This window comes from Camelus ferus, chromosome 9 (genome assembly GCF_009834535.1).
Source record: "Camelus ferus isolate YT-003-E chromosome 9, BCGSAC_Cfer_1.0, whole genome shotgun sequence".
Lineage (NCBI taxonomy): Eukaryota > Metazoa > Chordata > Mammalia > Artiodactyla > Camelidae > Camelus > Camelus ferus.
The window spans coordinates 7,790,601-7,818,204 of record NC_045704.1 but is presented as its reverse complement, the minus strand read 5'-3'; the positions used below and the strand labels follow the sequence as shown (position 1 = coordinate 7,818,204).

At 47.8% G+C, this 27,604-nt stretch overlaps 2 protein-coding genes across 5 annotated transcripts; one reads left to right on the top strand and one right to left on the bottom strand.

Annotated features, from left to right (window-relative positions):
* Positions 1-599: 599 nt before the first annotated feature.
* Positions 600-13,281, bottom strand: ZNF772 (zinc finger protein 772). Of its 4 annotated transcripts, XM_032487588.1 has the most exons (7): positions 12,912-13,281; positions 12,591-12,669; positions 12,315-12,353; positions 10,659-10,785; positions 10,002-10,124; positions 2,372-9,349; positions 600-2,077 (listed from the first exon to the last, which is right to left on the bottom strand). In XM_032487588.1, exons 3-6 carry the CDS (start codon positions 12,327-12,329, stop codon positions 8,202-8,204), a joined length of 1,413 nt encoding a protein of 470 aa, XP_032343479.1. In that variant the 5' UTR covers positions 12,330-12,353; positions 12,591-12,669; positions 12,912-13,281; the 3' UTR covers positions 600-2,077; positions 2,372-8,201. The 4 variants fall into 4 exon arrangements, with proteins under 4 accessions (XP_032343479.1, XP_032343477.1, XP_032343478.1 ...); XM_032487586.1 differs by lacking the exon at positions 12,591-12,669; XM_032487587.1 differs by lacking the exon at positions 12,591-12,669 and having other exon boundaries at positions 10,659-10,743.
* A 2,215-nt stretch (positions 13,282-15,496) lies between these two features.
* Positions 15,497-24,825, top strand: LOC102518647 (zinc finger protein 773). Its single transcript, XM_006194184.3, has 4 exons — positions 15,497-15,900; positions 18,450-18,576; positions 19,058-19,156; positions 21,702-24,825. Exons 1-4 carry the CDS (start codon positions 15,868-15,870, stop codon positions 22,841-22,843), a joined length of 1,401 nt encoding a protein of 466 aa, XP_006194246.3. The 5' UTR covers positions 15,497-15,867; the 3' UTR covers positions 22,844-24,825.
* Positions 24,826-27,604: the final 2,779 nt, after the last annotated feature.

The window sequence follows — 27,604 nt, the reverse complement described above, 5'->3', positions numbered from 1 at the left end:
TATTTTTCACTGGGCTATGGCTTCCATTTTTAACTTTCTTAAATGTGTCTTTTTTAATAGCAAAGGTTTTTGATTTTGATAAAGCCCAATTTTACCATTTTATTTTATTTGGGTTTTGATTTTTCTGTCTTGATAAGTACTAGGGATGTAATATACAACATGATAAATGTAATTAACACTGCTGTATGTTATATATGAAAGCTGTTAAGAGAGCAAATCCTGAGTTCTCATCACAAGGAAAAAAATTTTTTTGTTTAATGTATCTGTATGTGGTAATGAGTGTTCATTAAACTTATTGTGATAATCATTTCATGATGTATGTAAGTCAAATCATTATGCTGTTCACCTTAAACTTATACAGTGCTGTATGCTAACTGTATCTCAATAAAACTGGAAGAAAAAAAATCCTCTTAATATTGATGCCTATAAAACTCATTACCCTTAAAATTGAAAAGCAAAATAAATAATATGTAAGAAGTCTGTCTAACCCATGTTCAATGAGTACCCCTCATCCAATGACCTATGAGTTATTTTATATTTTACATTTCAGACATTGAAGATTATAATCCATTTCAAGGTAGTAAATGACTTGAGATATGTTGAGGTTTTTATTACTTTATTTTTCATACGGATGTTGTAATCTTAAGAGTATTTTGTTGAAGCATTATCCTTTCAGTCTTGAAATACCTTGGCAATTATACTGAAAATAAACTGACAACATATGTGTGGGCCTGTTTCTGGCCTCTGTATTCTTGCTGGGGCAACCCTTTCACCAATAGTTTACTTCTGTTAGTATAGCTCTATAGCATTCTGAAAGTCAGGTAAAACCTTTCAAATTTGTTTTTCTTCCCAAAATTTATTTTGGGTATTTTAGGTCTTTTGAATTTTCATATAAATTTTCAAATCATTTTGTCAGTTTCTACCAAAATCAGTGGGAATTTGTTAGTTGTGTGAATCTACAGAATTAGGGGAGAATAAATTGAAGTATTAAGTCCTTAGATTCAGAAATGTGGTCTCAGTAATGTTTTGTAGATTTGCTATATAGTTTTTGAATGTATTTTGTTAAATATAGTCCTAAATATTTCACATTTTGGTGTTGTAGTAAGGGGTACAGTTTCCCAATTTCCAAGCATTTTAACTATACTTACCTTTTATCCTGGGGCCTTGACTAATCTATTAGATCTCTTAGGTTTTTTAATAGATAATTAAGGATTTTCTAAATAGATAAGCACATAACCTGTGAATAATGAACATTGCTGGTTCTTTCTTTACAATTTGTGCACCATTTGTTTAATTTTCTTACGTCACTAGCACAGGCCTTCAGTGTAGTATTACACACAGGCTGTGAGAGTGGACGTTCCTGCTTATTCCTGATATTAGGGGGAAAGCACTCAAACTTTCACTACTAAGTGCGATGTTAGCTTTAGGTTTCTAATGCTGCCATACGTCAGGTTAGGGAAGCTGGTTCTGACATCAGCTCTCTGAACACCAACTCCCAGAGTTCGCATCGGTGTCCACATCTTTAGCCGTTCAGTCCTCCACAAGAAAGCCCTCACTTCAGGCATCAGCTTCAAGTTACAGGGGCCAACTGTATTTCTGACCAGCTGGCTATGACTGCAGGGGTTCCCACAATCTCCTCAGGTTGGATAATTTGCTAGAATGACTCATAGAATTCACTAAAAGTGCTGTCTATACCTATGATTCCAGTTTTGTTACAAAGAATATAACTCAGGCACAGCCAAATGGAAAGAGCGCACAGGGCAAGGTGTGGGAGGGTCCCAGGGGTGAAGTTCCCATGACCCCGCCCAGGGGAGTCAAAGGCATATCACTCTCCCGCACATCCATATGTTCGCCAACCAGGAAGCTCCACCAAAACGTGGTGTCCAGAGTTTTGATCAGAATCTCACTGCACAGACACAACTAATTAGATCACGGCCACAGGACTGAACTCAATCTCTAGCCCCTCTCCACCCCCTACAGGTCTGGCGGGCTCAGCTTCAAATTTCTAATCATGTGGTTGGTCTTCCGGGCAACTAACTCCCATCCTGAAACTTCCTAGGGGCTTCCCGTGAGTCACCTCATTAGCACAAGAAAGCCTCCTTCCACTCAGGAATCTCGGTATGTTTATAGCTCTACGCCCATCCTGAAACTTCCTAGGGGCTTCCCAGGAGTCACCTCATTAGCACAAGAAAGCCTCCTTGCACTCAGGAGTCCTGGCATGTTTATAGCTCTGTGCCCATCCTGAAACTTCCTAGGGGCTTCCCGTGAGTCACCTCGTTAGCACAAGAAAGCCTCCTTCCACTCAGGAGTCCTGGCATGTTTATAGCTCTATGCCCATCCTGAAACTTCCTAGGGGCTTCCCAGGAGTCACCTCATTAGCACAAGAAAGCCTCCTTCCACTCAGGAATCTCGGTATGTTTATAGCTCTACTGCCCATCCTGAAACTTCCTAGGGGCTTCCCAGGAGTCACCTCATTAGCACAAGAAAGCCTCCTTCCACTCAGGAATCTAGGCATGTTTATAGCTCTATGCCCATCCTGAAACTTCCTAGGGGCTTCCCAGGAGTCACCTCATTAGCATAAGAAAGCCTCCTTCCACTCAGGAATCTCGGTATGTTTATAGCTCTACGCCCATCCTGAAACTTCCTAGGGGCTTCCCAGGAGTCACCTCATTAGCACAAGAAAGCCTCCTTCCACTCAGGAATCTCGGTATGTTTATAGCTCTACGCCCATCCTGAAACTTCCTAGGGGCTTCCCAGGAGTCACCTCACTAGCACAAGAAAGCCTGCTTGCACTCAGGAGTCCTGGCATGTTTATAGCTCTATGCCCATCCTGAAACTTCCTAGGGGCTTCCCAGGAGTCACCTCATTAGCATAAGAAAGCCTCCTTCCACTCAGGAATCTCGGTATGTTTATAGCTCTACGCCCATCCTGAAACTTCCTAGGGGCTTCCCAGGAGTCACCTCATTAGCACAAGAAAGCCTCCTTCCACTCAGGAATCTCGGTATGTTTATAGCTCTACGCCCATCCTGAAACTTCCTAGGGGCTTCCCAGGAGTCACCTCATTAGCACAAGAAAGCCTCCTTCCACTCAGGAATCTAGGCATGTTTATAGCTCTATGCCCATCCTGAAACTTCCTAGGGGCTTCCCGGGAGTCACCTCATTAGCACAAGAAAGCCTGCTTGCACTCAGGAGTCCTGGCATGTTTATAGCTCTATGCCCATCCTGAAACTTCCTAGGGGCTTCCCGGGAGTCACCTCATTAGCACAAGAAAGCCTGCTTGCACTCAGGAGTCCTGGCGTGTTTATAGCTCTATGCCCATCCTGAAACATCCTAGGGGCTTCCCAGGAGTCACCTCATTAGCACAAGAAAGCCTGCTTGCACTCAGGAGTCCTGGCGTGTTTATAGCTCTGTGCCAGGGACTGAGGAGAAAGAGCAGACGCATTCATTGCACCGCATGTTCTGGATAATACGGATTAAATTAACACATTCCCAATTGTTAAGCCAACCTTACAGTCCCAGTGAGTCTCACTAGATTCAATCAACTCTTAGGAATGTAGAGTTGGCTTAACAATGGAAAATACACTAATTTTATATACATACTTAGACTTAATTCCCTAAAATTTTGTGAAGGAGTTTTTTGCACCTATGCTCACATATTAGTCTATAATTTTCTTTTTAATCTCATTACCTAGTTGTGCTCTTAGGGTTAATATTGGCTTCTAAAAATTGGTTGGAAAGTACCCCTTATGTTATTACTTATTTTGGGGAAGTTTGATAGTCTTAACTATTTCTTCATTAAATATTTGGTAGGATTCATCAGTGAAGCCATCTTGGCCTTGAGTTTTAGTGAGAGGGGTTCTTACATTTATACATAGTTTACCACTACAAGTAATCTGGAAATACTCATTTTGTGTCTTTAATGGACAAAGGATTTTTCAGATGATCTATTTCTCCTTGAGGGAGGCTGGCTAGTTAGTATCTTTCAATGGGTTTTTGTCCTCTGCATTTCCACTTACTGTGAAAGAGTTGTTTAAAATAATTATCCATTATGTTTCGAAGGTATTCGCGCGATACATTCTCTCCTTGCTCGTATTTGTGATATGTGATTTCTCTCTTTTTTTTTTCCTGATGTTGTTGGAGGTATTACCAATTTTACTAACTTATTCAAGGTATCTGCTTTGGGATGATTCATAGATTTTCTTTAAAATAATTAAGAAAATATATGAAACTGATTCTTAATACATGGGACATCAAGCAAATAATAGTGACCTATGAGAGAGCAAAGAAGTGCTGTGAGCCACGTGACCACCCCAGGTTACTGTGAGAAATTTCCAGGCTCCAGCACAAGAATGGCAAGTCCAGCCAGACCCCAAAAGTCGCCCTGAGCTGACACAGAAACTTAGAATCTGGGCCTACTCAGGTGGCTGCAGTCCAACAGAGCACAGCACAGCTGAGAGAAAATGTCGGAGACTTGAAGAGGGTCATCCTCAAGCATCCAGCTGGGCGCCCATCTGCACCCTCAGGAAGGAAATGACCAGAGGTGAGAAACACCCGAGAGGGTTAGATGAAGCAATTTCCAAGGCTACTGCAGAGGGTGGAACAGCATCTGTTCCAACCAGTGTCCATGGGAAGCCTCACAAAGCACAACTAGAGAACACAGAATGACTGTCTCAGGAGGGGGAGGGAAGTCAGCCTTCAAATAAATACTCCAATGAGTCCACCTAGAAATGTTTGGAATCAAGATCCCAAAAGACCATAGTGTGTCCAAGGAACTTAAACATGTAACAGGAAAAAAAATCAGGAGTATCTATAGAAATGCAAATGTTTTCAGTACCCAGAAAGGCAAAACTGAGTGTCCACACAAAATGACACTATGTTAACAGCATCAGACAATGTAAACTTCAGAGTAAAGAGTATTACTATAAAGAGGATCACTTCTTAATGATAAAGAGCTCGACTCATTAACTGGACATAACAGAAGGAAATGTTTATTCACCAAATAAAAAGACTTCAAAATACATGAAGCAAAACCTGACAGAACCAGAGAAATAGGCAAATCCACTTATACAGAGACGTCAACAAGCCTCTTCAAGTAACTGGTAGAACATTGCCCCCACATCAGTAAGGACACAGGAAACGCAGACATTATCAGCCATCTCACCTAAGCTGACACCTGAGGACTCTCCACCAAACAAGAAAACAATATACATTTATTTTGAGTTAACATGAAACACAGGACAGACCATATTCTGGGCCATAATGCGAACATCAATAAATGTAAATACTTCAAGGCATAAAGTATATACTCTGACTGCAATGAATTAAATTAGAAATCAATTACAGAAAAGATAAGGAAAATACCAAGTATTTGAAATACCACACTTCTAAAAAGAACCACGTGTCAAAGGAGAAATTTAAAAGGAAACTGGAAAAGGTTTCAAATCTAATTAAAATGAAAATACAACATACCAAGTGTTGTGGGAGGCAACTAACAGTTCCTACAGGGTGATTTTTAGTATTTAGCACCTACATTAGCAGAAAAAGACCCAAAGGTATCAAATGAAGGATCTCAGCTTCTATGTTAACAAGTAGCAGAAGAGAAATGAAATACAATAAAAGCAAAAGGCAATGGTAAAAGTCAAAAAGAAAAAAAAAAAGGGAAGAATCAGTGAAATCAAGTGCTTTATGAAGATCAATAAAACTGATTAACTTCTGATCAAGAAAAAAAGAGAAATATAGACATTACCAGTATCAGGAATAAGACAGGTGGCATCACTGAAGGCTCTACACATACTAATAAATAATAAGAGAATAACTTGAAAATTTTGACTACTAAATAAAACAAACTCCTTGAGAAAGAGACAAACCACCAAAGCTCACTGTAGGAAAAAACAGAAAGATACTTTGTACAAACCTATGTCCACCAAGGAAATTAAATTAACACTTAGAAACCTTTCCACAAAGTAGACTCCAGGCCCAGATTCTTCACAGTGAATTCTATCAAACAATTAAGAAAGAATGCCAGTTCTTCACAAACTCTTCCAGAAAATTGAAGAGCAGGGAATACTTGACCAACATGTTCTGTAAAGCCAGCATCACACTGCTAGCCACCAAAACCAAGCATCCAAAAAAAAAAAAAAAAAAAAAAATGAGGCTAACATCCCTCATGAGCATGGATGCAAAATCTTAAAAAACAAAACAAAACAAAACAAACCCCCAAACCCAGCATACTAAATTCAACGATACACGAAAAGAGTAATACATCATGACCAGACGTGCTCTACCTCAGAAATGCAAAGCTGGTTTACCTTTTGAAATCAGTTGATATACTTCCTCATTAAAAGACTAAAAAGGTTAAAAAAAAAAAAAAGAAAAGAAAAAAAAAGAAAAACAACTACGATTACGGTCACCAGTATCCAAGAAACCCTCCCACGAATCCCCACCTGGAACCAAGATTAGTCTGTCACCCACAGAGTGAGTCAGGAACGACGGTGCATCACTTCCAGGTTGAGGCTGTAACAGACCCTGCGGCTTCATTCTCGGGAGTTCTCTCTGGGGTCACTTCCTTTGGAACTATTTCTCTAAAGTGGAGTACTCTAAACAAATGTATAGACGGAGAAGAATGAACTACTGACACACAGAACGTTGATAAACCACATAATAATTATGCAGGGTTGTCAAAGCCACGTACGTACTAGCACATTTTAAATTAACCCCCCGCCACACACACACATAAAACTCTAGGAACTGCAAACAAGCCTATGGTGACAGAAAGCAAGATGAGTGGTTGATTGGGAATGGGTGACAGGGAGAGATATTGTAAAAGGAATCAGGAACCTTGGTTTCAAAGGTGCAAACATGTACTGAAACTTACCAAATTATACACTATAAATATGTGCAATTAATTGCAGAAAGTATTTAGACTGCTCAGACGGTCAGCAGCCATAAGACTAGGAGACACAACTATGGGAGTCCTGAGAATTTCCGTAAACCCTCACACCAAAGCCAAAGTGATGGAAACATTTGCAGAGACACCTTTAGAAGACTGACAGTCCCTACGGCTGGCTGTAGTCTCCAATTTCCTGTTAATCAGTCTCTGTATCAGTTATGACTCCTACCTGGCCCTCTTAGGGGACAGTGACATCTGCCCACCAAACGACAGATCAGGGATGCTGGCAGGTCCCAGGGAACCAAGCTCCCCTCAAGAGGGCTGAGGAATATGACACACCCGTGGGAACAAGGGGCCCAAGTCACGCTGCTCCCAGACACACCAGAGGCTGTCACAGCACACGCCCACTGCTCAGGGTGCCCTTGGTCCTACAAATCCTCTCACCACACAGGCCACGTGATGAGGCCCCCGAGGACTGGTATTCTGTCCTAGGAGGCCTTGAGCAGCAGAGCAAACTAGGCTGAAACCAGAATGAGAGCTGTTCTTTCTCTGCCATTCTACCAGCCACGGCAACACGACAGCTGGAGCTCTCACACAAGCTGCTCACTCCCCTCACTGGGCTCTGCCAGCCCAACTCTGTTCTCCACTCAACCCACAAAGTGAACACAACCCCCAGGATTAAAGGTGGCTTAAAAACTAAGGCATTTGTTGCAAAACCAGAACAGCAAGAGGCAGGCAATCCCCAAGTTACATGACTTGGAGACTGGACAAATCCATCAGGAGGGCTACAGGAGACTGACAAAGCCTGAAAAATGGACATCTCTGTAAGCAGCCTGCAGAACAAAGATTGTATTCTTCTGGCCGAAACTGGATCACCTCCAAGCTTAAAACACCTGGGGGCGCGGGGAAGCAGAAAGGAGTGAGGACTTCAATGGGCTCAGGCTACCGGTGATTCCCTCCAGGGAAGGGAGCAGCAGCAGAGAGCCTGCCCCTTGAAGCACGCGGGGGTGACTTCTGTGCAAGCTGGGACCCTGCTGTTGCATAGATGGATGGCTTCTTCCAGAGACACTGGCAGCAATATACTTCTGGCAAGTGTGCAGAAGCTGTTCAAGTGGACAAAGGCATGTTACAAAGTTCAGCACTGCCCCAGAAAGCACCCCATGTAGCTGGCGCACAGAAGAACCTCCTCAGGGTGGGAGTTCATACACACAAGGCTCAGCTCCCGGCCGACGGCGACTCACAAAGGCCGCTCTCAGAGCTTCTCCCTGGTGTCCCCCACTGTGCTGAACAGGACAGCGTATTCTCCGCCATCCTAAGGCCTTTCTCCAGCGTGAACTTTCCAGTGTCTGATGAGGGAAGCCCTTTGCCTGAAGGCCTTCCCACACTCACTGCACTGATATGGCCTTTCTCCAGTGTGGATTCTATGGTGCTGAACAAGCACGTGTTTGTGGCTAAAGGCTTTTCCACACTCGCTGCACACATACGGCTTTTCACCATTGTGAACTCTCTGGTGTGCAATAAGGTCGGAGCTTTGGCTGAAGAACTTCCCACACGCAATGCACTCGTAGGGCCTTGCCCCGGTATGAACACCCCAGTGTTTAATGAGTCTGTATTTGTGACCGAAGTACTTCCCACATTCGCTGCACTCGTAAGGCCTTTCTCCCGTGTGGATGCTCTCATGCTGGACAAGCGTGGATTTGTGGCTGTAGGCTTTCCCACACTCACTGCATTTGTACGGCCTGGCTCCAGTATGGACTCTCTGGTGTACGATGAGGTTAGAGCTGTGATTAAAAACCTTCCCACATATCCCACACGCATAAGGCATCTCTCCCGTGTGGACTCTCTGGTGCTGAGCAAGTATGGCTCTGCGGCTGAAGGCCTTCCCACACTCGCTGCACTCGTACGGCCTTTCTCCCGTGTGGACCCTCCGGTGCTGGACAAGTGAGTCTTTACGGCTGAAGGCTTTCCCACACTCGCTGCACTCGTAATGCCTCTGTCCACTGTGAAAGGCCTCTACACACGTGGTGTTACTTTGTGGCTTCCACTTACCCAGACGGGTGCGGTGCTGGAAAATGCCTGAGCTGGCTGGGAAGTCCTTACAACCCTCCCCCATGGGAAAGGGTACCTTCAGTGACTGGACGGGGCAGCTGTTCACAAGGCAGGCCCTGCCCTCGTCCCGTCTGCAGGGCTTCTCTCCACTGTGCGGCTTCTGGTGGTGAAGGTTTGTGCTGAACCACAGCTGTTTCCCACATGCCACACACACGTGTAGTTTTTGCTCACAGTGTGTTTCCTGGTGCTCAGCCAAGTGCAGAACAGCTCTCAGGATCGGGCCACATGTCTCACAGGGGTGAGCCTTCTCGGAAGACAGAACTGTCCTAGGAACCGTGATCTGTGACACTCCTTTTACAGAAACGCTCTGCTCAAAAGGTATTTCCTCCTCCTCCTCCCCACGCCGACAGCCTGAAAGCAGACAAGTGCTGGTGAAGTGCACACTGACACTGGTGGGAAGAGGCAGTCTCATTCGAAATGTGTGTCTAACAGAACTAAGACCAAGGTCACGGGACTGCCCACAGGACAAGAGGCCCAAGTTCAAGCTGAGTAAAGGGCTGCTATGCAGTAGTTGGCATCTAAAGGTCATAGAACGGAAATGGCTTTGAGGGGGAGAGGACACAGACATGGGGAACAGCCCAGGAAGAGCTGGGGTCTCCAATGAAGTCATCTGCAAATGGATTTCAGCAAGGCCCAGTCTGCTGGGGACAGGTGAGCACTGTGCAGAAGGCTGTGTCCCCTGAACAGCTACAACCAAACAGAACAGTTGGTGTTGAAGTATTACCTAAAGTATCTCACAACACGTTAAGCATAAGCCAATGTTGGAAAGCAGTGCAGAAGCAGCAGTGGAGAGGAACAGCTGAGATGTGGCGGCAGAGGTGGGCAACGGCCAAAGGTCAAAGGTCTGAGTGTAACAGTCAACTGACAAGTGTGTAAATGGAAAAGCAGACAGGAATGAAGTGTACCCGGTGGCCTTGCCACATCAATGACCGTGGGCGAAGAGCAGCTGGAGGAATGACTAGAACCCAGCCCGACATCACATCTTTCCCCAGCTCCCACTCACCAGGGCCACACCCTCCCTGAGCCTCTCTGGTCACGGCCGGAGTCATGTCCGCCCAGTCAGATCCCCAGGGCTCACTGCCCAGCTCCCGTGGAGCAACCCCATGGGGCATGGAGGACACATATCCTAAAGAAAAGACAGGACAGGTAAATGGCCAGCACTGCTCTCGGTGAGCCACCCCTCAGCAAAGAAAACTAAGTATTATCAAAATAGCTCTGCAGTAGTGTCTAGCAGGGAGAGCCTAGTGGTCCCTGCAGGTAGTGCCCATCCCAGTCCATGCAATTCCTGACACAGACTGGTGGCCAAAACTATCAGCTGGAGGAAAGGGGCAGAACCTGGGGGACAGGAGTGCCATGGATCAGGACAGAGGCACCCAGTCAGGGAGAGGACCAGCTGGATATGATCCACCGGGCGACTACGGGACGCCTCACTCCTGCATCCATCCATGCAAGCCTTCAGGGCAGCAGGTGTTGGGGCTGCTCGGAAGCTGGAGGTGGCAGTGCACGCCGCTCACACCTGGCATCCAGAGTGCCCACCTCAGGGAGCTGCGGACGGAGGGGATGCCTGTGGCTCTGACACAAGAAGGGCCAAGCTGCCTCTGGGAAACAGGGAAGGGGGACAGCCCAGTCCAGGACGCCACTGGGGATGTGAGGGCCTTACCCAGTGATACCATAAGTGCAAAGTTCTCCAGCATCACCTCGCGGTACAGGAGCCTCTGAGCCTCATCAAGGAGTCCCCACTCCTCCTGGGAGAAGTACACGAACACGTCCTCAAAGTTGACTTTCCCCTGCCACAGTGGGGAGAGCCGAGTCTGTGAACAGCCCCTCTCCCAAGGACCCCATCATGCTCCCCCAGAGATCCCTCCAGCATTCCTTCCTACCTAACTCAACTCAGAGCAACTATCAGGGCTGGGTGCCACAGGGGTCTGCTCTCTCTGCAAGGCCCCTCTCATCACTGTGTCCACCCACAGCAACAGGCCAGGGCAGAAAGGCACCATCTAAGCTCTGGGGCTGGCATGCAGGGCCATACCCTCACCCTCTCCTTCCAGCCAGTTCTCCTGGAGTTGCTAGGCTCTTGCTGACCAGACAACCAAAGCTGGGCTCATCTTTCTTCCTTAAGCCCCCAACACCAGGACCCAAGGACCATCAATCCATTCTCCTTTCCACAGGTACACCATGTTTCTGGATCCCTCTCTGTCTCCCAGTTCTGGCCTCCTACCCAGTCGCTGGTGTCCACCACCACCTTCCTGGTTCATTAACGGCACTGCCACTGTGATGTGCAGATTCTCCCTCATAAACCGATGTACACCCAATCTTCTAGTTTTTGGATGTCTCCATCCTGAACCTTCCACAGAACTTCAGCCCTGTGTCCAGCAGTTCACTTGATCCCTCCATTCAGTGTTTTCTGGAACATTCGGACTCTTCACATGGCCACAAATAAACTCTAGGTATCCACACAGAATTACTTCCAAACTTGATGATGGAGTTTCTATCCTTCCGGCTGATAAGGCCTAAAACCTTGAGGCCATCTCTCACTCTCACATCAGAAAATCTGACCCCATCACTTCTCCCATCTACAGAGCCACCCCTCTGGCCCATCCCTTACCATTCACCTGGAATGCTGAAGCAGCCTTCTCCCCAGTCCCCTCGTCTCTACTCCAATTCCGTCAGCCCTCATCACATACAGTCTGTTCTCCACTGGGCACCCAGAGGGAGGCTGCTAAAACCTGGATCAGATTACCTCACTCCTTTGCCCCACACCCATCACAGCTACACTGCCCTCAGAAGAGAGGCCCGCCTTGTAAGCCGGCCATCTCAGACCTGACCTCCTGACCACCTGCTCCTGATTACTACCAGACATGGTGGAGGCCTGGAGTTTCTTTTTTTATTTTTTTGGAGGTAGTTATTAGGCCTATTTATTATTATTAATATTATTATAATTTTTTTTATTGAAGGTACTGGGGCTTGAACCCAGGACCTCGTGCATGCTTAGCATGCGCTCTACCATTTGAGGTATACTCTCCTCCCGGAGACCTGGAGTTTCCTGAAAACTCCCAACTCAATCTCACCTTCAAATCTTTGCACATTCTGATTCTTGTGCCTGGAACAAACCTTATTCCAAGGGTTCCCAGAAATGGGAACCTTTCCATTTAGCCCCTGGTCTGAGCTCAGAACCCTGGGCTTGGGGTTTCTCCAGGGGCCTCAGACTCCAGAGCCAGGAGAGAGTACAAGTAAAGTGTTCTGTGACACCAGTCCTGGAGACCTCGTGGGTGGGGGTGGGGACGAACTGATGAGAACAAGGACAACCTCCCCTCACCTGAACAGGGCCCATAATTGCATCTGAGATCACGGGAACCTGTGGAAAGAAGAAAACTGTGAGAGACAAGCAACCGCGAAAAGAGCCCCACGGGCTGAAGCCTGTCCCCTACTCCTGCCCCGCCACAAGGACCTGGGGCTGGCTGACTACCCTCTGTGGCCCAGGCCTCAGGGCCAGGTGACCGCTGCATTGCCTCAGACTACATCTCAACTTTCTGGGCCCCACTGTCCTCGTCGTCTCCCCCGGCCCCACCCTGCACCCCAAGTCTGTTCACACCTGGGCGGTCTACGGAATACTTTTTCAACCATCAGCTCGTGTGTCTCCTCTGTTCAGAGCCTTCCGTGGCTCCCATCACCTTGAGAATGAAGGCACAGCTGCTCAGATTCTCTGATCTCTTCAGGGGCTGTGTCGCGCCTCTAAGCCTCCGCACACGCGGCCCCTCCCCTGTCACATCCTTCTACATCCCACCGCGCTGGCCGTCAGACACGGGACCCGACCGAGAGCGCCCCCCATTGCCCGGACGCATGGGCCTGAGCTGCGGGGACCCGAGGCGCCCCTCGCCCGAGGCCGGGGGAGGGCCAGGGGCGCATTACCCACCTGCGCCGGGTCAGCGAGCGCGGCCGCCGCCATCGGACCTGTGGACTGAGGCCAGGCGTGAGGGGCCGGAGAAGCTGCAGAGCGACAAGTGCGGAGTCCCGGCGGCCCGGTCACCGGGCGGTGCCGCTGCCGCTCCTCAGGTCCGCCTCTGTTTGGCGCCGACAACGCCTCTCGCGTTTTCTCTGTTCTGTCACCTCGGCTGTAACGCTGCGCCGTGGAAACGGATTTGGTGGACTAATCCAAAAGCAAACAAAATGTCCGCCCAGGGAGGGAATAGGAAGTCCCGCCTTAGCGTCTTCCGTAGGAACGGAAACGCCCCTTTTCTGGGCCTTCATTGGCCCAGCGCCGCCAAGGCTCCTGGGTAATGTAGTTCCCACAGCACCAACGATGGAGTAGGGGTACCTGCGCCTCCGAGCTGCCCTCGCCTGGAATCGGCTTAGATAGAGCGCCGCTTCCTCTTAACAGAGCCGCACCGATATTTCCGGTGAAATAAGTCAGAGAAGACAAATACTGCATGGTATCACTTATATGTGGAGTCTAAGAAATACAATAAACTACTGAATGTAACAAAGAAAGAAACAAACAGAAAAACAGACCCACAGATAAAGAGAACAGATTAGTGGTTACCAGTGGGGAGAGGGAAGGGAGGAGGGGCAATATAGGGGTAGGATATTAAGAGGTATAAACTATTGGGTATAAAACAAGCTACAAGGATATATTGTACAAGTTGGGAAATAATAGCCAATGTTTTATGATAAGTATAAATGTAGTATAACCGTTAAACATTGTGAATCATAATGTAAACATGTAACATATTATATTGTATAGCAACTATACTTCAATCTAAAAAGGTGCTGTTTCATAGCTAAATACATTATGTTCATGAAATAAAATTATGTTTTATTGTTAAAAGAAAAAGGCTGTAGGAATATACTGTGGCCTCTTAGGCCCTCCATGAGTCGAGAAAGAAACAAGCCCCAGCAGTTTATGACTAGAAGAACTAAGGAATGCAGAAAAAAAAAAAAAAAAGGCAGTCAGGCAGAGAAATAACCATAACCTAAACAACAGATCAGCTCCAAGGACTCCCAGTTGTATCTCAAAGGTAAAGTCTAATGCACATTCCTCAATTGTTTTACAGAAACCAGACCCCAACCAGACAGAGAATGAAGACCCTGTGCATGTTACCCCTGGAAGGGCTGAAGTGTAAAGATTTGACAATATTGACCCTTGTGACCTCACCTGGTTACTTCATCGTCTACCAGTTTGAAAAGCACAAGCTGATCATGTTCCCCACAATTTTCTCCCTCATTTTGTCTTTGAAAACCCATCCCTAAAAGCCACCCAGGAGTTCAGGTCTTTTGAACATTAGCTGCCTTTCTCCTTGCTTGGCATCTTGCAACAAACACTGTACTCCCTTCACCACAATTTGGTGTCAGCAGATTGGCTTTGCTGCATTGCAGGCAAGCACACTCAACTTTGGGTTGGTAATCGTCTCCTGGTCCAACTGGGCTTTTCCATTTGTGCTCACAGGGACTTAGTCCGTCACTAGCCCTTTGTACTCCAGTGGCTTACTTTCATTCTGTATATTAACTTACATTTGGCTCTCTATGTCTCTGCCCACTTTTTCTCACTTATATGTAAGTTTCAATAAACCAGTTCATTCATTAACTGTATTTGTTTGGCCTGATCTGTCATTTGATCACGATAAGAATCTCCTCTCTACTTGAGAGGGTAAACTGTCACTAGGTATCAGGGAGATGGACCACCCTTGGCTGGTCCAGCTTGACATCTCCCCTCCTACTTTCCAGAATCAGATAGTACTGAACACCTAGTTCCAGAAAGTTCCAGGAAGGAGCGAAAACTTCATTATTTTTTGTCCTCATGAGTCATTCCAAAGTGGTGATGAAGTTCGTCACTGCTTAGCCTACATATGAGACTTAGAAGAGAAAAATCTGGGAAATGAAGATGGACACGAATAAAGGAGTCAGTGGTAAAGGAGACAGTGGAAGAACACATAATAAAGTGTTGTCATCTCTTTTATCAACAGCTGCCTGGTGTCAACAACAGTCCAGCATCCTTCCCACCTGCAGGGAGTTGGGTTTGTAACATGGAAATGGAAGAGTAGTGGAATACGAAGAAGGGATGAAGAGGAGAACGCTAGGGGGAGAGAAGTGTTGGGTTTGAGGCTTTTTGTCCTGTTTGAACATCAATGCTGGGCCCTTAAGTAGAGAAGGGCACAGATGAGTTTGGGGTAATGGAGGGAGGTGAACACTTGGGATCCTTGGCTATCTCATCACCTGTATCCAGAGCTCAGAGTCTTTGCTTCACCACCGTTTTTGATATTGGGCGCTCCACTGGAAAGGAACTTTGGTAATGTGTAACTGGCTCATTCCAAGGTTTTATTGTGACCCTCAAGATCCTCTTTGATTCCTTCAAGAGATAGAAAAACTGCAGCACCGGCTGCTCAGGAACAGTGAAATACAGGCCCATCTATAATAAGGACAGTCTCCAGATGTCAGACTGGCAAAGTTCTTGACCCGGATTTCCCTTCCACCGCCATCTCTGCAGCGGTATCCACTTCTCAACGTTTGGCGGTTTGGGAACTACATTACCCAGAAGGCGCTGCCCTACGCCGCGGTGGCTCTCGGCCAATAAAACAGACGTTTCGGACGTGCAGAACCCGCTGGGCGGGACTTCCGGCGTCGGCTTAGGGGCGGTCATTTCGGGGATTCTGCTGTCGGTCAGCCTGATCAGAGGCTCCGGAAAGGTTGCTGTCGAGCTGAGGTGACCAGAGTGGGAAGGCGCTAGAGGAGACGGACGTTGTCTTCCTTGCTCTGAGGCGGGTCTGACGTTCCTCAGCGGCGCCGGGGGGTCTCGCGATTCTGGGTCGGGGACTGGGATTGCTGGGGCCCGACCGGGACCTCCGCTCCCGGTGCCGCTCCTCCCACGGGCTCCGATGGCGGCGGCCGCGCTGAGGGACCCGCCTCAGGTAAACGCGCGTCCTCCGGGCCCGCACCGCCCTCTCCCGCCGGACACTAGAGACCCCACTGATCGTCCCCTGCTCAGGCCCCTGGGTCCAGCTCTGTAGGGAGCTCTGGGTGGGGTCCCCATTTCTGCCAGCCAGTATGATGGGGTGTGAGAGAGGGTTACAGGCAGAGGTTCCGGCACAGTCACAGCCTTGGAACAGTCACTGAACTCTGGGCCTTGACCTTCAGGTTTGTCTCGAGTCTGCACGAACAGTCGAGAGGACGACTCACGCGAAAATGCAGGCCGAGCAGCTGGCCCTTCATTCTGAGTCCGCTGGTGGCCCCACTCGGTTGTGGATATGAGAGACTCAGTCTATGTGTCGAGTTTTCCAAAGGCTTCTCAGGGAAAAACAGACGGTGATGGGGGTGGAGACACGGAGACCTGTGAGGAAGTCAATACAATAGAGAGTTCTGGTGGGTACTGGACCATTGCTGGGGAGCAAGAGGGAAGGGATGATCAGATCTCTGATTGGTTTTAAAAACTGAACAGACAGGACTTCTGGTGCACCAGATGAGGCTGTGAAAAAGTGGAAGGACAATCCTGTTTTTTGGTTGGCACTGTTGTTTCTTGAATATCTGAAAGAATGGAGATGGGGAATTCAGTGCAGGGAGCAGGTTTCAGGGAAAAGATTAGGAGTTGGGTTTTTGGACATGGTAACCCTGAGCTGTCCCAGAGTGGAGATGTCACATGGGTGGCTTGCTCACTCATCTATGGGGTTCTGGGGAGGGAGCTGGACTGGAGATATCTAAGGGATGGTGGGTGGTGGCCTGGACCAGGGCAAGGCCTGGGGTTCATATTTAGGAGGGAGAATCTTAAAGTTTTTATTTCACATGAGCCTGGAGGGTAGGACTGCCTCCAGACGGATGAATTCCTGTGCTCTGAAGTTGTTCTGGCTGGTGTGTACAGGAGTGGAGTGTTATGGGTTATAAGGACCCGGGACTGGGATGGAGACTGAGATGGTCAGTGATGCAGATTTGGCACTCCAGTTTCAGCAGACTCTTGTTTCCACTCCTTGTGAGGAAAAAGAATAGTCAGCCAAGCTAGTCGAGCATCCCCTTCAGTGCCTAAATTCTCCCAGCTTTTGGGGCAGGAGGGAAGAGTAACTGCTCCAATGGAAAGGCCCCATTCCAGAGTGTAGCAGCCAGGTTGCCAACAGGACTAATGTCTATTCAGTTTTCTCAGATCCAGGCCCCCAATTTATTAAATTTTAAGTTTATGAAATAAGTACTCATTTAATCCTAACTGGTAAAAATACATATAATGTGTGTATACATACATTTGTATATATTTACATATATACATATACATACATAGGCAGTTCAAATAACATGGATTTAACAAATTAAGAGGTATAAGCACTTAATGGTTGAAGTCTTAATATGCTGCTCATCCATTTGATTAGATCAAACAGTTTCAATCTCGTGTTTTCTTAGTTAAAGAGCATGTTAAAAAAACTACATTTTTAATACCTATCCGTTCGTTTGCATGGCAGTGTCGAGAAAAGCATCACTTATGAGGACAATAAAAGTCAACACTAGTACCTGAAGCATGGAGGTGAGTTTGATGCAAACAGTAGCCCCATTGAGTGGACAGCATTATAATCCCCATTTGACAGATTGCAATACTGAGGCCCAGGGAAGTGGAGTATCTACCCAAGGTCACACAGCTAGTAAGAGGCATCACTGAGGACGGATGACGGTGTGAGGGGCCTTGGGTGAGCCTTTGGGGCCCAACATGGTTGCCAGGGACTAGCACGAGATCAGATGGGGTACTCCAGGACAGCTGTAGCCCTGATGTGAGAGACAAGTGGACCTGGACTTCGAATAAGCATCAGAGGGAGCGGAGACTGGGGAGAGGACACAGAAGTGGACGAAGCTGAGGTGTCTGAGATCTGTGCGTGGTTCCAGGTGGCTGAGGGTGAAGCAGGGATAAGGGCCAAGTAGGGAGACCTTCAGAGCAGGCCTGGGAGCTGCCTTTGGCGGTCAGGGCCTTTGCGGCACTCAGACAGGGTGGGGTTCTGATTCATTTGCTGAGCACTCTCAGGATGCCCTGTGCACACTGGCCGGTGGCGAGGCCAATACCTGCTGTGAGGCGTGGTGGTGACAATGAGGGGTCGGAGGTGTGGTGTAAAGAATGATGTACATGCTGGGGGAGCGTGTAAACCTATGGCCTCAGGCCGTTGTACTGGGGGCTGTAGGGAGAATGGTGATCAATTCTCGTTGTGTTTGGGAAGGATAGTCTGGAGGATCCCGGGTGAATTGTCTGGCAGGAGAAGGGTGAGGCTCTGCAGGCCAGGCCCAGAGCTGAGATGGCACCTGCCCACCCACTGCCTGTTGTTGCTGAGGGCAGTACACAGCGATGGGTGGGACAGCCGAGGGTGGGCATCAACGACACCAGGGCTGGGTATCCTTCTGAGGTGGGGAGCTTGGGAGGAGGGTGGGCGTCGGGGGATACGCTTGGAGTCCTAGGAAAGGAGGCTGCATATAACCTTGACCATCCCCATCTTGGCAGGGCCGAGTGACGTTTGAGGATGTGGCCGTCTACTTCTCCTGGGACGAGTGGGGGCTCCTGGATGAGACCCAGAGACTCCTGTACCGCAGTGTGATGCTGGAGAACTTCGCACTGATGGCCTCTCTGGGTAAGGTCCTCGCACCCCACAGGTTTCCCCCTTCCCTTCTCCAAGAGCAGGCCTGTCCACCACAGAGCGGGACTACGGGTCCTGCACCTTCCCCACGTCTGGTAGGAGGCATTATGAGTTGCAGGATGGGCTGGGTGCTCTACCCCTTCTGTCCCCAAGCTGCCCCAGAATTGTGCAGGAAAGGGTTTGGGGATCAGAGGTGCTGCAGTTAGACTGATGCCATCACACCCTATTGGCCCCTCCCTGGCCTGGTGACCCTGTGAGAACCCATGGGGATACTGGTCCCCAGTTCTGCCCTCTCGCTATGGCTGGCATGGGATCTACCTGGGCCAGGAATTGAGGCACCAACATGGCCACTGCTGGGCTGAGTTTTTCCTTACAAGATCCTTTCCAAGGTTCTTTTTTGTAATATCTAGTTTTCATTCCTGTGGTGTGCTGTGGAGTTGGCGGCTCTGACCTGCCTGTCTTGTCCCTCCCTTAGGATTCACATCTTCTAGGACCTGTGAAATTACTGAGTTGGAGCGGTGGGAAGAGCCCTTTCTGCCTCCCCCTGGAGTCAGGGCTGCAGCCGTGCCAAGAGGTACCTGGAGGGAGGAAGCGGGAAGTGTAAACTCTGGGATGGGTTCCAGTCATACCCGGAGTCGCTCCAGTGGGCTCACGAGCCAGTGTGCTATCCGAGCCCATCTGGGCTTAGAGACTTGTAGGTCTGTGGAGAACAGGCAGTGTGTCCCTGATCTGAGAGGCTGCTGCCAGGCGCTGGTTGGCAGTCACGATTTGATCTCGTTTGACAGAACTTGCTGTACAGGTGCCCAAGCTGGTGTCTCCTGTGGCTGTGACGGGTCCTCTTAAGATGGGAATACATATTGCCTGTTCTGCCCAGCATCAAAGGGAGGTACCTGGTGGGTAAAGAACTGGGGGGACCCTGTATGGGTCCTGGCAGTAGTTGTGGGCAGTGGCTGGGCTGTTTAAATGCCTCATGGACACCTTGGTAATTGCACGTTGGGTTCCTTCAGAGGTAAAGGCAACCAGGGGCTGTGACTAATGGGTAACAGGCACTGAATAAAACGTACTGCCTGGGACAGGGAGGGAATAGCTCGATGGTGAAGCACATGCTTAGCATGCACGAGGGCCTGGTTCAATCCCCAATATGTCCATTAAAAACCAACCAACCAACCTAGTTACCACCCCCCAAAAAACCCCCAAAATGAAACCAAACAAAGCCTATCCTGGCCAGACCCCCACAGCAGGGCAGCCACTGGCGCCGCTGGGTGTCTTCAGTCATCTTGGTTGTGTCAGGCACTGGAGCCTTGGTGGGGGGGCTTGAGCTCTGAAGCTATGCTAGCCAGGAGCTAAGTGCCAGTCTTGGAGGGGGGACAGCGGGCACAAGCTCCCCTTCTTTTCGCAGGTCTTGAACCAACGACCATAAGCGCTGTATCTCAGTGACCACTCAGCACGTTTCCCCATCTCTTCGAATGAAATCTCTTAAGAATTTCCGGATTTCTAGTTTCATAAAATTATGAGTTTCTCTTTAGAATTCCTTGTGATCTCCCGTGTTCTTGAGCCGCTGGGTCTGGAAAGACCTTGGGTCCTTCCTCGCTGTGGCCCATCTGGCGGGCAGCAGCCTTGCTCACTCAGCTGGGCGGGGTGCACTCAGAGGCTGTGGTGGCTGGTCTCCTTTGGGGATGTCTCCCAGACCTTGGGAGCTGGGGAGCTGGCATGCTGACAGGCAGCGATGCTAGAGCCCAGCAATGTCACAAACATGTTTTCTCTTGTTTTTCACGGAGGTACTGGGGATTGAGCCCAGGACCTCACACATGCTGAGCATGGAGCTGTACCCTGACCCCTTGCCTTCCTTAAATAATTGGCTAGCCTCCTCTGGTTCTTGGGAGGCACTGGAATTAAATGTTCCTGCTAAGATCCTGGCCTGCAAGATCTTGAGCCACTGACCTGCAGGGATGGGGCCCCCAGTGCCCATGGGATCAGCAGACAGAGAGCAGCAGCAGCGAAGAGGAGGCTGTCAGAGCCACCGACCCTCACGGGTGCCTGCCGGACCTCCTCACGGGGCTGCAGCATCTCTGGCTAGGACTGAGGGGGAATACGAGGAGGCCCCCAGTGCCGGTGTGACGAGTAATCCCTGAAGGTCACCCAGCCCTCACGGGTCAGCACACCAGCTCACAGGCAACCCCCTGCGACACCCAGCGCGCCTTGCCCACTTTCTCCTCTCACCCTCATGCCCGGTGAAGCCTTCATGCTGTTTGTAACCAGTTATGACGATCTGTCCCTCATCAGGGAGTGCCGGGTGGGAGAACCTATCCCTGCCTCTCGTTGAGTCAGGGCTGCCAGAAGTGGAGTCTCAGGGTGTTCTAGGAGGACAGGGCCCCCAGTTTAGGGTCTGAAGGCCTTGGCAGTGCCTGAGAGACGCACCACAGAGCAGCACGTGGGGATGCCAACATGCCACCACGCCTTCCCAGATGGTGGAGCCCGACTGGGACAGCCAGTTAGTAAGCCACACAGTAAGGGGCATCTCCTAAGTCCCCCCTCACCTGTGACTAGACCATCCTGTTTGTGAGGCCAAACGTTTTGTGTTCTTCTATGAGATGGCCAGTCAGATGCGGCCACAAGAGGAGACAGGAGAAGAGTGGGAATAGAAGTTTATTATACTCACAGGTGTCAGTCACTGCAGGCCGAGGGCCATGGGGGTCACAGGAGGGAGTGCCAAGGGAGCGGACTCAAGCACACAGGGGAGAAACGGAGGGACCCCTGGGCAAGTGCCTTGAATGGGAGTCAGGGTGGGGCACACAAGAAAAGGTGCAAAGGGACTTCAGTGGAGCACTTGAATGGCGCTGGGTCCCAGTCAGGAGGGCAGGAAGGAGAATGTGTGGCAGGGGCCCGCCTTCTCGCACCCAGTGCACCTGGTCGCGGAGTTCACAGCCTGTCTACAGGCTGTCCCTGCTACTCGTGAGTCCCCCACGTCTGTGAGCTCACCAGCTCCATACTGCACAGCAAGCTCTCCCTCCCCGCCAATAGCCATTACTGGGTGTGTCAGACACATCTGTGAGCACCGCCCCTGCCCGCCGAAGTCTGCATCCTCTGCACACACTTCACCAGCATTTCTCTGCTTTCAGGTTGTGGGCGTGGAGCTAACATGGAGGAGCCACCTTCTGAGCAGAGTGCTGATGGAGAAGGAGTGCTCAGAGCAAAGCTTCCCCAACAGCAGAAGCTGAATTCTGGAGAGAAACCCTTAAGAAGAGAAGAGGATGAGGAGGGTGGGAAGGACTCCCCAGCTGGCGCTGGTCTTCACAAGCATCAGGTGGCTCATGGTGGAGGGGCGCCGCACACAAGCACCAAAAGTGCGGAGGGCCCTCCCCCTGGAAAAAGGCATTACAGGTGCAGCGAATGTGGGAAAGCCTTCGGTCAGAAATACTTACTTGTTCAGCACCAGAGACTACACACTGGAGAAAAGCCTTACGAGTGCAGCGAATGTGGGAAGTTATTTAGCCATAAATCCAACCTTTTTATCCACCAAATAGTTCACACCGGCGAGAGGCCTTACGGGTGCAGTGAATGTGGAAAATCCTTCAGCCGCAACGCGGACCTCATTCAACACCGGAGAGTTCACACTGGAGAGAAGCCTTTTACATGCAGTGAGTGTGGAAAAGCCTTCAGGCACAACTCCACTCTCGTTCAGCATCACAGAATCCACACTGGAGTAAGGCCTTACGAGTGCAACGAATGTGGGAAATTCTTTAGCTTTAACTCCAGCCTCATGAAACATCAGAGAGTTCACACTGGAGAAAGACCTTATAAGTGCAGTGAATGTGGGAAATTCTACAGCCACAAGTCAAGCCTTATTAATCACTGGCGTGTTCACACCGGAGAAAGGCCTTATGAGTGCGGTGAATGTGGGAAATTTTTTAGCCAGAGCTCTAGCCTCATGCAACATCGAAAAGTTCACACTGGAGAAAAGCCTTTTAAGTGCAATGAATGTGGAAGGTTCTTCAGTGAGAATTCTAGCCTCGTTAAACACCAGAGGGTTCACACTGGAGCAAGACCTTACGAGTGCAGGGAATGTGGCAAGTTTTTTCGTCACAGCTCCAGCCTTGTGAAACATCGGAGGATTCACACTGGAGAAATGCCTTATGAGTGCAGTAACTGTGGGAAATCATTTAGCCAGCGTTTCAACCTCATTCAACACCAGAAAGTTCACAGTGCAGAAGTCCTGAATGCAGCCAAGGTGGAGAAGCCTTTAACCAAAGGTCTGCTCTGATTCAGCAACAGAAACCTCACAACCCAAACAGGCCTTACAAATACAGGGGACGTGAAGAAAGGTTTCAGCCAATGGCTTAAGCCCATTTGGCACCAGAAAGTTTGGACTGGAGAAAGGCCTTAAGCGTGCACGGTATGTGCTATCTCCTTGTCAACCTAATTTAAACACAGACGCTCTCAGAGTAGCCTTTATGATTGTGCCAACAACTGAGTATCATTCATCCAAACATGGACACTGGGGCGGGATGAGAACTGGTGACATACTCCCTTCCTGAGAGACTAGCCCTCTGCCTGGGAGCTTCCTGTGTCCTTGGCTGTACCAGTCTGGGCTGGGGTTTTCATCTCTGAGTTTGGAGTGGGGGCAGAAGGAGTGGTCTTGGTTCAGATGTGACTGGCTCTTGCTGTACTTCCATACTACTAGATTTTCTTAACATTTATTTAGTGTTTCTTCACTTGCTGTATATCCTTAGGGTCATTTCCAGGGGCTTTAAATGGTGTTTTTTTAAAAAAAATAGTTTTCACCAGTTTCACTGGGAAGCGGACCTGCAAAACTCACACTGTCATGCTGGAAGTTGATCCAAGTATTTAAATTTTAAAGAACTTGCCAACTTGTGTTCTAAATAGTTATGCCATGTCACATTCTTCCTGGAGTGTACTAGATTTCCAGGTTCCTCACATCCTTGTTGACCTTTGTATGTAAGACACTGGCCATTCATTTCAGCCATTCTAGTAGCTGTGAAGTAGTATTTCATTGTGGTTTTAATTTGCATTTCCTGAATGACTTCTCCCTGTGTATTTGCCATCCATATATCTTCTTTAGTGAATTAACTGCTCAAAGTTTTTTGCCTATTATTAAAAGAACTGTCTTGCAATTTCTTAAGATATTCCGGATGCAAGTTACTCATCTGATGTGCTTTACCAATATTTCCCCACAGTCTGTGGCTTTGGTTTTCACTCCTTCACAGTATCTTTCCTGGAGTAGAAATTCTCAATTTTCATAAAATCCGATTTATCCATTTGTTATTTTATTGATTGTACTTTTGGCATTGTAGTCTTTTTTTTTTTCTTATACTACTTTATCTTTGCCTGGAAGAAAAGCCTTATCTCAGTATGCTATTGGAGTCTTAAGAGTCATCCAATCTTGTGAAATCTTACAGATTTACATACAGATAAAACCCAATCTATGTAGACATGTTTAGACATGAACATAACCCCTATCTCTTCTGAGATAGCCTAAAAAGCAGCCTAAGAATATTTACTGTCCATTTGTTGGCTTATGAATACATTTCATAAAACAAGAATCAGAACTCCTTAGGTAGAAGGCTATTTTCAGGTTGGGGCTGGCAGACTATAACATGAGCCTAAGAAATATTCTTGCATTAGAAAGTAAAGAAATACTCAAAGAATAATGTTGATGTATTAGCTTTCTGTTGCTGTCCTAACATTGCCACAAACCTATGGCTTAAACAACACACATTTATTACATTATCGTTCTGTAGGTCACATGTCTTGAGACCTCGGCTCACCGGGCTAACCTCGAGGTGTTCGCAAGATTGTGATTTTTTTTTCTGGAGTGTTTAAAGGAAATCCTGTTTCCTGCTCATTTGAGTTGTTGGGCAATTTTAATTCCTTGTTGTAGGACTGGTAGTCCTATTTTCTTGGTGGCTGTCAGCTACCAAGTCATACTTGGAACATGTAAGAATTTTACAAACTACTTAAAGATGAAATAGTACAACTTATATACAAATTCTTCTAAAACAAGATTCAGACACTTCCCAGCTAGTTAAGTGAACCCAGCACTAACACAATACCAAAGTGGATGATGGTATTAAAATATTACAGACCAATACCCACATGAACATAGATACAACAAAATCTTAACAAAATTTTAGCAAACTGAATCCAGCCATACATGTATAAACACATGAATCATAAATCTAGTGCTGTTTATCAGGAATGCAAGGATGACTTAACAATTGAATCTATAATGTAATTTATATTAATAGACTAAAATAAGCAATCATCTCAACGATACAGTGGAAGCATTTCACAGAATTCAAAACCAGAGAACGATAAAAATTCTCAGCAAAGAAGGATTAGATGGGGATTTCTTCAACCTGACATAGGGCATCTATGAAAAAACCAATAGCTAACATATTTGACGGTGAAACCTAATGCTTTTGCCCTGATAATTGTGGAAAAAAAGCAAATATGTCTATGTTCATCACTTCTACTGAACATTGTACTAGAGGTCTGTGTTAGTAACATAAGGGGGATAGAAAGGTTTAAAGATTGTAAAGGTAGAACCAAAACTGTCTATTCATTTAAGACATGATTATGTTGAAAATTCCAAGTTACTCAGTAAAAAGCTACTAGATCTAATAATTGGGAACGATTTGAGTTTAGCAAGGCCCAGGATTACAAGGTTAATATACAAAAATTATTTGTTTCTACATACTAGCAAGGAATGTTTGGAAAATGAAAAAAAATCCTTTATAATAGCATCAAAATATGAAGTATTTAGACATAAATGGAATAAAAATGCTCAAAAACTATAAGAAGTTATCACATACCACTGAGAGATACTAAAGACCGAAATATTTTCACTGGTGAATTCTGAAAACATTTAAGGAATAAGTAATTCTACAATAACATGTTCTTTCAGAAAATAAGACGAGGATCAGGGCCATCATAACTGATATAAAATTTAATGAGTACAAAAAATACTAATTACAGAACTATAGTACTAATTAATATAGGTAAAAAAAATCCTTAACAAAATATATAGCGAATTAAACCCAGATAAAAGTAAAAATATTAAAATATGCATCATTGGATTTTGTCAGAGGGAAATATGGGTGACTGAACACTAGTGAAACAATCAGCCCTCACCCTGCACCCCCCACCCCCCCCCCAGGTCTGTTCTCTCTGCAGCCAGAGCGAGCCTATTAAGACCGGAGTCAGGGCATCTCCCTCCTCAGCTCTAAACTTTCTATGGCTACCACTACCCTCAGAAGGCCCAGCTCCTCATATGCCGTTTCATGGATGATTCCTGCCCACCTGCTCTCCAATCGCAACAGACACAGCCTAAGACCTGCGTCCTCCAGAGCATTCCCCTTTCAGTGCCACATCAGAGCATACGCACATGCTAGTTCTTGTTCCCAGAAGACCTTCCTTACCACATCCTACTGGGTTCCGTAAATTGGAAGCGCTCCACACAATTCCTAGTCTCGATTAAGGACCATAGGCCAAGAATGACTCACCTCTGGGTACCCCAAACTCTAGGGCAGAGCGAGGAGAACGCGAAACGTCCTAGGACGACTGCATCCTCTATACCCTGGCCCTGAGGCTTTAACAGGACGAGGGTCCCTGTGGCCGGCGACCACCCACTCACCTGCATCCGGCCCAGCGAATCTGTCGCCATCGGACCCCGTGAACTGGGTGAGGACGCGGGTGGGGCCTTCAAGCTTCGCGGACTCCCTCTCCGTTCCGCCGTGTCCTGGGCTGACCCGCACACAAGGCCCAAGGCGCCGCCTCTGGGCACCTGGATGAGGGAGGGCTGGTGCGGAGCCGGCAGGGCGCACAGCCAGGCGGCGTCACAACTCGGACAAAGGCGCAGAGAGAAGTCCTGTTCTCCTCCCCTTCCTTCCTCGGCCCCTAAAAGCCTCCTGGGAAGCAGCCCCGTCGCAGGACTCAAGTCTCCGCCCCCATAGCGACCGGACCCGCCGCCGCCTCTGTGACGCCCCGGAAGTCCCGCCCCCACTCCTCGGGCCCCAGGAAAATCCTCTCCTGGGTGGTCATTGGATGAACGTCCGCCGCCAACGCACAAGCACGGCCTTCTGGGTAATGTAGTTTCTCCCCTGCATGCTGCCAGGTAAGGACGGGCCGTTACACTCTGCATATCAAAGGCCAGACGGCACCGCGAGGGACACTGGGAAATAATGCTCTGCGGCTCCAAAGACGGACCACGCCAGATTTCTGCGGCCACGTTGGGCGAAGCCGCAACCTGAGAGATCTCTTACTGGAGACCCCTGCCTGTGTGGCCTTAGGCAAACCTCCTAGGCCTCTTAGACCCTCAGGAAAAATATATAATTTAAAAAACATAATAAAACGACTAAAAATAGATAATAAAAAGATTGTAACCTGTTTGCATTGTCTTTGTGAACTAACATTAAATGGTGCTGATTCAGTGGTTCCCAAACCAGCAGGATCAGCATCACCAGGAACTTGCTAAAATTGCGTATACAAGGGCCCTAACCCATTATCAGTCCATAGCCTGAACCTGCAGCTCCTAAAAGACTAAATCCTGAGGAAGTGTGAAAACTGAAATCACTAATACCCATGGGGATATCCCAGTGGAGAAGCAAAAATGAGAAGACATAATGAAGACAATTTCACCACCACTTCTGCCCATATTCCATTGCCCCAACCTCATTTACATGTAAGGGAAGCTGGGTGTCCATAAAGAAAAAATTGGATAGGAGAGCATCTACCCAGTTTCCAGTGCAATCCAATCAGTTTAGCCACCAGATAATTTCCATTTTATTACTCCCTCTACACATTCATCACTGTTTATTACTTTTTGGGTGATGGCCTCAAACCGTATGTCTCCATCATTTTTTCCCCCCCAATGCCTACATCTTAATGTTACTATTTCTGTTTCTAATCTAAATTAAGACCAGAAGGCGATAAACAAACTAAGTTGCCACTCACTCCCAATGTAATTATGGTTCTGAAATATAGTGGAAGGAACTACTCAAGG